The sequence below is a fragment of the Artemia franciscana genome, chromosome 12 (assembly GCF_032884065.1).
Source record: "Artemia franciscana chromosome 12, ASM3288406v1, whole genome shotgun sequence".
In the NCBI taxonomy this organism is placed as follows: domain Eukaryota; kingdom Metazoa; phylum Arthropoda; class Branchiopoda; order Anostraca; family Artemiidae; genus Artemia; species Artemia franciscana.
Window position 1 is genome coordinate 7,359,347 of NC_088874.1, and position 11,169 is coordinate 7,370,515.

The 11,169-nt window shown below is 35.6% G+C and overlaps 1 protein-coding gene across 2 annotated transcripts in view; it reads right to left on the minus strand.

Annotated features, from left to right (window-relative positions):
- The window catches only part of LOC136033626 (bromodomain-containing protein 7-like), an 80,849-nt gene that overhangs the window by 10,067 nt on the left and 59,613 nt on the right, over positions 1–11,169 (minus strand). For both annotated transcript variants that reach the window (XM_065714425.1, XM_065714426.1), the window contains exons 7-9: positions 10,691–10,826; positions 4,517–4,706; positions 999–1,110 (exon numbers count right to left, since the gene is read on the minus strand). In XM_065714425.1, coding sequence (XP_065570497.1) covers positions 999–1,110; positions 4,517–4,706; positions 10,691–10,826 — 438 coding nt within the window. The remainder of the gene's footprint in view (positions 1–998; positions 1,111–4,516; positions 4,707–10,690; positions 10,827–11,169) is intronic.

Below are 11,169 nucleotides of genomic sequence, written 5' to 3' on the forward strand. Positions count from 1 at the left end.
AAACATTTCGGGGGAGGGAGGGGTGGGTCAAATGCCATACCCCGTCCCCCCCTGGATACGCCCTATATGGGCCATGTTTGTCGTTTACTAATTTATAACAACCACTGCAACCATGATACATTTTGTAGGGATTAGTTAAATTTAATCCGCTAGTGGTAAGGAATTCACCTTGGACCAATAATTGATTAAAAAAGGAAAAACAAGCCAAAATAATTTTGTTTATGGAAACCACGACATTTAAAGACAACTATTGATATTCCCCTAAACAATCACAGCTTTGGAGACTGTCAGAGGCAATTTTCTTTTAAAACTACCTCATTTTATGAAAAGTTTCATATATTCATGAAAGGTTTTAGTTTCTTAAAAACACTTTCTGTATTGAAATTAGCCAGGCCTAAGAAATCTATGTTGTTCGAGAAAAATCTTATCTTGATCGTATTATGATTAATTTAGAACGATTCAACTACTGTTCCATTAACCCATTAGAGTGTGTTTTCTTGATTCAGTAGTGTCGAATAATGTGTTTTGAGGGGGGTTGGGGGGGATTCGCTAGGCAAAAAGAAAATAATTTCCTATCTCACAAAACGGCAGTGACCTTTGATAAACTGGGACAAACTATGTCCTTCATTTATATTTTTGAAATTTACGGCTTTAGTATTAAACACATGTGAACAAAAAAGTAAGCCCTGGGGAAATACAAGTCCTGGGGATACTAATTGAGAACATATTTTTTGACAAATTTTTTATAGCTGTTTAATTTTCATATAAATTATGGTTGTTTCTTATAGAAAATGCTATTTCGACGTCCTCAGAGTACTTATGTTTCTTATGTTTCGACGTCCCCAGAGTACTTATGTTTCTTATGTTTCGACGTCCCCAGAGTACTTATGTTTCTTATCTTTCGACGTCCCCAGAGTACGTAGTTGCCCTATTTTTAACGATCAAAGGGATAATATGTAGGCAAACATTTTAAAAGAAGAAAAGAAAGGCCAACATACCAATTGATTCAAGGAAACTAGTGTCAATTCCTAAATTAGAAAGACTCTTCAAGGAAGAAATGTCAACATCCATTGGACTTTCGTCTTTGGGTATGTTTCTTGTTCCTTGGGCCTATAATAAAGAATTTTGAAAGAAGTTAGAAAGACTCTTCAGTCGTTCTAATAATAAAATTAGGAAGACTCTTCAAGGAAGCTATGTTAACATCCATTGGACTTTCGTCTTTGGGTATGTTTCTTGTTCCTTAGGCTTATAATAAATAATTATATAATAACATAATATATAATAATAGAGTTCGAAAGACTTTACAGTCTTTCTAATAATAAAATTAGAAAGACTCTTCAAGGAAGCTATGTTAACATCCATTGGACTTCCGTCTTTGGGTATGTTTCTTGTTCCTTAGGCTTATAATAATAATTATATAATAACATAATATATAATAATAGAGTTCGAAAGACTTTACAGTCTTTCTAATAATAAAATTAGAAAGACTCTTCAAGGAGGCAAAGACTCAAGTAAAACTTTCGTCAAGCATTCAATATTTAGGTAAAAAAAAAGAAACAAAATTGTGGTAAAAAAAGAACAAAAATGGGGAATAATAGGATATAAAAAACGGAGATTAAAAAATGTAATCATGGAAATATAATTATACAAGAATATAAAAAAATCATAGGAATAAAAAGGAAGATAAAGTTATAATTGAGGGGCTTCCTACTCTCGTTAAGAGTAATGAATTAAATATTCAGGAACGAATCAAGAGCCTAAATATGCCCCGATAAGATATTATCTATCTATACTACTCTCCTTCTATACTCTATCTATACACTCTCCTTGTTTCTATGGTGCTGATAACAGATCTATAATTTTGACCAAAAATCCTTTGCCTTAATTTTGAGTTTTCAGAAACAAAATTTTGAATTAAAATCGAACGGTTGTGGGCATCAAGTCATGGCTAATTGTAGAAAAAGCCAAGACAGATAGGCTAATTGTGAGAGGCAATTCTGGCATTAATCCCCCTTATTAGGATTGTACAAAAACTAAAAATCAATTCTTAATAACCGTTAGATTAATAATTTTTTTTTAATTTTAATTTGAAAAAAGTTTTAATTTGAAATTATTTTTCCGTTCTTCAAAAGTGATACTGACAATAACTCTATTTCATCATTTTCTGCTTTCATTCATGAAACTTACTAGAGAGAAACTCAGGTCTAAGAAAACAAGAGCTAAGAGCTCATATGGCACTTGTGACGAGGCAAGAAGAGCTAAGAGCCAAGAGATCATATGGTATGAGCTCTAACAAAATGCTATGAATAAATAGATTGATTTAAAAGGAAAATAAGAGGCTTAATGCCGGTCAGGATTTAAAATAAGAACTCTGAGTCACGATGTCCTTCTAAATATCAAAATTCATTAAGATCCGATCACCCACTCGTATGTTATAAATACCTAATTTTTCTAATTTTTCCTCTCCCTTTAGCCCCCCAGATGGTCGAATCTGAGAAAACGACTTTATCAAGTCAATTTGTGCAGCTCCCTGACACGCCTACCAATTTTCATCGTCCTAGCACGTCCAGAAGCACCAAACTCGCCAAATCACTGAACCCCTCCCCCCAACTCCCCCAAAGAGAGCAAATCCAGAACGGTTCCGTCAAACACGTATCAAGGACATTTGCTTATTCTATCCACCAAGCTTCATCCCGATTCCTCTACTCCAAGTGTTTTCTAAGATTTCCCCCTCCAACTCCCCCCAATGTCAAAAGATCTGATCGGGACTTGAAGTAAGAGCTCTGAGACATGAATTCCTTCTAAATATCAAATTTCATTAAGATCCGATCACCTATTCGTAAAATAAAAATACCCCAACTTTCACGTTTTCCAAAAATTCTGGTTTCTCCCTCAAACTCCCCCCAATGTGACAGGATCCGGTCGGAATTTTAAATTAGAACTTTAAAGCGCAAGACCCTTCTAAATATCAAATTTCATTAAGATCTGGTCACCCTTTCGCAAGTTACAAATACTTCGATTTTCAAAATTACCCCCCCCCCCCCCAACTCCACCAAAGAGAGCAGATCCGGTCCGATTATGTCAGTCAAGTGTCTTAGACAGGTTTTTATTCTTACCATCCAGTTTAATCCTGATCTCACTGCTGTAAGTATTATCTAAGATTTCTGGTTCCTCTCAACTGGCCCCCCCCCAAATTACGCTGGATCCGGTTGAGATTTAAAATAAGAGATCTGAGTCACGAGGTCCTTCTAAATATGAAGTTTCATGAAGATCTGATCACTCCTTCGTAAGTTAAAAATACGTCATTTTTTCTAATTTTTCAGAATTAACTCCCCCCCCCCGCCAATAGAGCGGATCCGTTCCAATTATATGAATCACGTATCTAAGACTTCTACTAATTTTTTCCCACCAAGTTTCATCCCGATCCCTCCAATCTAAGCCTTTTCCATGATTTTAGGTTCTCCCATCCCAAACTCCCCCCAATGTCATCAGATCCGGTCGGGATTTAAAATAAGAGCTCTCAGACACGATATCCTTCTAAATATCAAATTTCATTGAGATTCGATCACCCGTTCGTAAGTTAAAAATACCTCATTTTTCTATTTTTTCAGAATTACCCCCTCCCCCCAACTACCCCAAAGAGAGCGGATCCGTTCCTGTTATGTCAATCATGTATCTAGGACTTGTGCTTATTTTTACCACCAAGTTTCATCCCGATCCCTCCACTCTAAGTGTTTTTCCAAGTTTTAGGTTCCTCCTCCCAACTCCCCCCCCAATGTCACCAGATCTGTTCGGGATTTAAAATAAGAGCTCTGAGGCACGATATCCTTCTAAATATCAAATTTCGTTGAGATCCGATCACTCGTTCGTAAGTAAAAAATACCTCATTTTTTCTAATTTTTCAGAACTACCCCCCCCCCCCCCCCTCCAATTACCCCAAAGAGAGCGGATCTGTTCCGGTTATGTCAATCATGTATCTAGGACTTGTGCTTATTTTTCCCACCAAGTTTCATCCGATCCCTCCACGTGTTTTCCAGATTTTAAATTTCCAAAAAAAGTAGCCAAACCCGGGACCGACAGACCGACAGAATTTTCGATTGCTATATGTCACTTGGTTAATACCAAGTGCCACAAAAATGAAATAAAACAGCCAATGCCATCTATTGTTACCTCATGATTAGTAACAGCATATCATGACAAGTTTTTTCGTTTCGCTACGTATTTCTTTTCGAACAACTTCTGGATTCAGGGGTATAAAAATTCAATAGATTAAATTTTCTAGATTACGATTCATAATACGTGATTCGTAATGAAAAATAGAGATTATTTTCGATAGTGATTTATTTTAAAATTGTATTGTAAACTTTCAAGGAGAGTTTTGATTAGTTTCCAATGACTGGTTCCCACAGGCACATACACTAACCTATCTCCGACAAACTACCCCAGTTAGTACTGCCCTTTGAACCAAAATCGTAAGACAAGTGGAATGCGTTTGAAAAAAAAGAGTTGACAATACCTTCATATAAGCCTTATGCATAGCTTCCGATGCATGAAGTATGTATTCTTCCTCCACGTTCAATACATGGGCTTTCCTTTTTTCAGAAAGAAGTCTTACCACTTTGGCATGCTCTCCTCCAGTCATTAAATTCAGAAGGTCATCAACGATATTCAGAGCATAGTCACAGTCTCGAACATAGTCTAAAATGCTGGAAAAAAGGAAGATCTAAAATTTTTTTTTAGATATTCAGAAAAACGACTTTCTATTTTGATATACTCTGGTAAAGTCATTTATATTCATTACATCCTCATCAATATTCGGAGTAAAGGTGCGGTCCCTACGTCTCCCAAAATACTGCAGAAAAAACGTAAGATCTATAAAAATGTCATCTTTTTAAGAAGAATTCTTACAACTTTTGCACATTATATATATATATATATTATATATATATATATATATATATATATATATATATTATATATATATATATATATATATATATATATATATATATATATATATATATATATATATATATATACTACAGTTGTCAAGTTTATGGACATATTTCTAATGCGTGCAAGAACTCTTGTATTTGTTCAGTTTGCGCTCTAGTAACATTTTTAAGATTCAAACTGATCAAAGGGTGGATACCCCGCCCCACCTCGTATTTTCATGAAGTGCATCTGATAGAAAGTTTTAGATGGCAATTTATTGTCACAGAAACTTCAAAAAAGGCCCATGCGATTGGATATTGAAAGGGCCTTTTAACAGTCAAAAGTGATTGGAGGTTAACAAGCCCCTCCCCACGCCCATCAATCCCCCCAAAAAATATAATAACAATTTTGAAATATCCAGTTTGTTCAGCGCAGTTGGAAGGTCTGGAAATTATGTCTTTGAGGATCCCCCTCTCCCACTGCCCTCAGCACAAGGGTTGTATGTTATAGCCCTAGGGCACATAAGATTTTTATGGAAAGGTTGGTCATATAAATTCCGGAGGGGGATCATTGGATTGGAAACCAGATGTTCTAGTTCCCTTTTTAAACGTCAAAGTGATCGAGGGAGCCCACTCTCCCCCCCTACGTTGTATTTTGCACAAATGCATCCGAAATTTTTTTGAGATAGCCATTTGTTCAAAAATAGTCCGAAGATCATATAATAAAGCCTTTGAGGTGGACAGAATCTCTCAGAGTCTGGAGGTAAGGGTTGTAAGTTATGCCTCAGGGGCGTATAGGTTTTTATGGAAGGGGCGGTCGTATGAACTTTAGAAGAGGCTCATTTGATTTGAAATGTATAGTTCTAGCTCATTTTTAAGAATCAAACATGATGGAGAGCATCTAGCCCCCCTCTCTGACATCCTCTTTTCCCAAAACGCATTCAACTGAAATTGTGAGATAGCCATTTTGGTACCAATAATCCACAAATCATATAACAATGTCTTTAGGGTGGACAAAATCCCCCAGAGCCCATTGGCAAGGATTGTAAGTTATGCCCGGGGCATTTAAAGTTTTTAAGGAAAGGGTAGTTAAATGAACTTTGCAGCGGGTGAAGCTCATTTGATCGGAATTTGAAAGTTTTTGTGCCCTTTTTAAGAGTCAAAAGTTAATGGAGGGCAATCAGCCCCCTTCCCCTATTATTCCACAAAACATATCAGATCGAATATTTAAGAGAGCTATTTTGTTGAAGAAGACCTTGTTGAAAGGTCCAGTAATTATGTCTTTGCGGATGTCAACCTCCCCACAGTCCTCAGGACAAGGGCTGTAAGTTAGGCAAATCATTCATTGTTTATACCCAGTATACGTTATTGAGAAATGTACACTGTTCAACTTTACTTTCTAAGAAGAGAAAGGACATTCAGGTGAGACTTTCAGAGAATGTTGAGGGGAGTGTTGAAGTAAATTAAAACATGTTATGTGTATACGGGTTGTCAAAAGGGTGCAACACAGGAATAACTGAGTATATTAATTTGGAAAATTCTGGAAATAATAAGGGAGATGATCAAAAAGGCAATATTTGCAAGCTATCAATGCTACTACAACTACCACCACTACTACTGCCACACTACTCCATTTGAAACATTAAGGGGAAATTTGAACTAAATCAATTGATGATATGTGCATGCACATTGTCAAAATAGCGTATCTCAAGACCTGATTTGGGTATTAAGATGGAACTTCCGCAGAATGCTTAAAGGGGAAGATCATGTCATCAAAAGGCAATATGTGCACACTACTGCTAATGCTACTGCTATAGCTATATTTTCTACTACTACTACTTCTATTGCAACTAATTTTAGGGCTAAGAGCACTGAGATGAAAACTTCAAGAAGTACATGAACATACAGGTTATGAAAAGAACATATCAGCAATGTCACAGCAATGGCAAATTGTATTAAGTTGAAACTTCCAGGACTTAATGAGAGGGATGTTCAACTGAACAAAAGGTAATATGTTAATAATACTGCTGCTAGTAGTACTACCGCTAGTCAATACTATTACTAGTAATATCAATACTACTACTGTGACTGCTATTACAACTATGCAAAGGGTATGAAGGTAAATTTGAAAGAACTTTTGAGGAGGGAAGATGAACTGAATCAAAAGACGCCCTCTGTATGCAGGTTGTCAAAAGGGTGTAACATCAATATATTAGGAACAGTTTGGGATGTGAGGTTGAAACTAACAGGCTTGTTGTGAGGGATGTTGAACTTACCAAAAGAAAATATTTGCATCTTAATGCTACTGCTTCTACTCATACTACTGCTACTGTGACTATTATTTCTCTTCTGTTACTACTACTGCCACAAAGCTTAGGCTACTATAATTAATTTTGCTGCTACTAATACTGCAACTGTTATTAAAAGTAAGAATATTAAGGTAGAAAATGTGGGATACATGGAAAATGTATGGAACTAATTCGAAACACACTATGCCCACAGAGGTTGTAAAGCAGACGCATCAGAAATGTTTCAGGAACAGTTGATGGCATGTATTAAGTCCTGAAACTTTCAGCGTCTGTTGAAGGGGTGTTGAAAAAACCAAAGGTACTATGCGCATACTGCTACTAATGCTGCTATAACTATTGCAACTACACAAGCTAAGAGCATTAAGGTGAAGCTTTTGAGGAATATTTAGGCGGATTTTGAACTAAATTAAAACAAACTATGAGCATGTGGACTTTCAAAAAGGTAGCAAAGCAATATGTAAAGAACAACTTATATTATTGATTTAGACCTTTAAGGGTAAGTAATGGGGGACTTTGAGCAAGCCAGAAGGCATCATAAACACCAAAGACAAGAAGAACCAAAATAAGGAGAAGAAGAAGAAGAAGAAGAAACACCAAAACAAGGAATTCTTTTCAAAAGAAAGTGAAAAACTATTAAGAATGAATATTTAATAGAATTTTATAAATAGGAATAACCCCTATTGTTCTTCTTGTTTTTGGTGTTTGTGATGGAAAGGCAGTGTGGTCTTTGTCGCTATTTAAGGCACTATATGTATGCTTTTAATACACCACTACAGTTACTGTAACTAATGACGCTAAGAAGAAACTTAATTAAGTATTAAGATGAAACTTATAGAAAACGTTGAGGAGTTTCAATTAAACACAAAAACTATGCATGCAGGTTTTCAAATGAGCATTTAAGCAATATCATAGGCAGTACCAGTCTATAATAGCTAGAAACATCATTGAAACTTTTAAAGGAGCTAATCTGATTGAAAATTAAAAGTTCTGGTGCCCCTTTTCTAAGAGTAGAAAGAGATTGGAGGGCAAGCAGTCCTTCTATCAAACCCATTCATTTTCCAAACGCATCCAGTCAAAATTTTGAGAAAGCCGTTTTGCTCAGCATATTAGAACGGTCCAGAAACTATGTCTTTAGAGATATTAGGCATGTCAACCCCCCAAAACTATACAATTGGTTCATTATACCTTAAAACTAAATGTTGCTTTAAAATAAATCACAAGGCATTGTGTTTATGGTTGCCAATAAGATACCTTGGCAATATATTGAGAAGGACTAGGGGTACACTTTCGGGGATGCCACTATTACTACTTGTGCTCTTACAATTTTAAAAATAAAAAGAGTGTAAGTGTATCATGCATGTTTAGCATAGGTAGTCTTTCATATATAGAGCTGAAAACAATAGGTTTTAAATGTTTTCACTTTCTTTACTTTCATAAATAAAAAATTATCAAAACTTTAAGGAATCTAATTTCCTTAATTATCAAAACTACAAGTCAATTAAAAACTTTAAAAATTATAATTAGTTAAAAACTAATAATCAAAACTTTAAGTCAATCAAAATGACAATCCAATGTCATTTGTTTTTTTCAGCAAAGAGCAAATTATGTTCTGGTGTTGAGAAGACATGAGGGTTATCAGCCCTATTCAAGTTAATCCTGCTCTTTTTGGGTATAACTGGGCTATTTATTGTAATTTCTGTTCGTTTTAAGATTTTATTTTTGATTGATAGTGATTTGTGGTAGCTTCAAGCTTGGAGGATTTTTTGACTTTATTTCTGCTTATTCTTGGCTTAATGGTGCTCTTTACTTTTCTTTGAAAAACTTGCTTTGTGGAAAAACGTAGATTAATTCAAATGAAGGAAGCTTAAAAGGCCATTAAAATGTTTTTTTTCAAGTTGTCCTCGAGGCATATTTTATGCTAATAACAAATTTTGCCGAATACAAACCTTTTATACAACGCATGACGTTATTGCAAATACTATAAGATAAGAGTTGTTACAAAAAGCCAGCACGCTGTAGCAACACAAAATGCAGTCTAAAAACACAGCTTGAAGAGCAAAAAAAAGAAAAAGAACAAGGTCTAACATCTTAACCAACAAACAACAATCATAATAGAATTCATTTCATTTAAACCATAACAATCTATCTTCTCAATCATGATTCCCTACGCTTAATCCCTAAACGAAAAAACTTATACAACAGTTTAAATAGCACATGCAGTCCTCTCAGCCATCCACTCAACTAACCAGCCTTCACCCCCAAACACTCTTCCACAACATTCATACCGATACTCAGACAGCTCTTGACACTCGGCTACAAAATAAAATAAATTTTCATTCACACATACACACATAGGGCAAAAGTGGGGGCCAGCCGCCAGCCTAAACTTTCCTAAAAATTTCCATTTATTGCCTAAATCCAAACTATACCCTCTTACCAACAACAAATTTTTCAAATTTCCTCTATTCAACCAAATTTAAAATAAAGCTCCGCCCCCAACAATCTTTAGCATGGAAGTAAAACCTCGAAGACTATAGCCCTTATGGAGCTTGCCACACTTGGATTCCTTGGTCATTGAAAGTTCTCTGGACTTCCTTCCATACTGACACGCTTTCATCGATTGGGTATTTTCCTTCATTCTACATCTCCGAGAGGCCAAATCAGGTCAAGTATTTACTTGACCCGATTTGGCCACGAATCAAGTCTGCCATGCATCAGACTGCAAAATATAAATATTGGTGCAAATTGTTCCTCGTTGAACAGTAGGAGGAGTAACATCGTTCAGAACAGCATCAGCAGAGACAGAACCAGTGACCATGTGGTGAATTATGTCTTTTACATTTTTTCAACTTGCCAAGAAAACCAACGTTTTTGTTGCAGAGCCAACGAACAAAACCAATTTTTCCATTTTGTACTAATTCCTTATAGCGCCGAAAAAAGGATTAGATTTTCCTCCTAAAATATTCACTTTGTTCGTCTAGTATTTTTGCTGGCCTTAAAAATCCCATTTTCTATTTTCATTTGTTTAACTTTGTTTTTGTTATGACACACCAATGTGATTTACGAGATTATATTCGCTTAGGAGGTTTTTTATTCATTCTTTTTACAAAAATTCTTCATTAATTTTAGTATTTTGTGAAGGGAGACATATCCAAGCGCAAAGCACCCATCAATACCGTCCCTCAAACCTTCAGTCCAAGATGTTTCCTCCTTCATGTAAACACTGTAATTCGTGCACCTCCCAGTGTGTTCACCTCGACAAATGGTGGCGAAAGGAGGCCTACTTGGAGGGATATCGAGTTGAGCAGATGTAATTGTAGGAGAAACATTATCGATATTATGTCGGACTTTCTTTAAAGAAAGCAGTTGGCATTAGAGAGTGCTATAGCCTACCCTACTAGTACTGTTAATAAATTTTATGAGAAACAGTAGAGGAAACTTTCATACCTTTCTGCATATTGTACTCCAGTCTCGTCTCCATATGTTTGGTAGATAAGTTCAGACTCTTGTTTGGAAGCATTAGCGAACGTTGAGTCGTAGGAAGGCAAATAAGACCCATATGGCCCGTAATTAAGCGGTTTCACTGAAAAAGTTTTAAATTAGCATAAAAAAACACACACAATTGAAAAAAACAATCAAATTTTTTATTCGTTGTCTTATCTGACAGAAAAGACCGTATACGCATAGTTCTTTTTTACATACCATTACAATCAAAAAGACAATACAAAAATTATAGCCTTTTTTACTTCCTAAGCTTAAAAATGCTCGTTTGCATAATTGAACGACATTAAATATGAGCAGACCACCTGGGAAGCCCAAATACCTATAACGTCACCAGTTCTTAACAGGAAAAAAAGTACATAAAGCAATATCGTGATTGTTTCAGAACATAATGTAGAAATATGCGTATTCTTTTCCATGTTTGT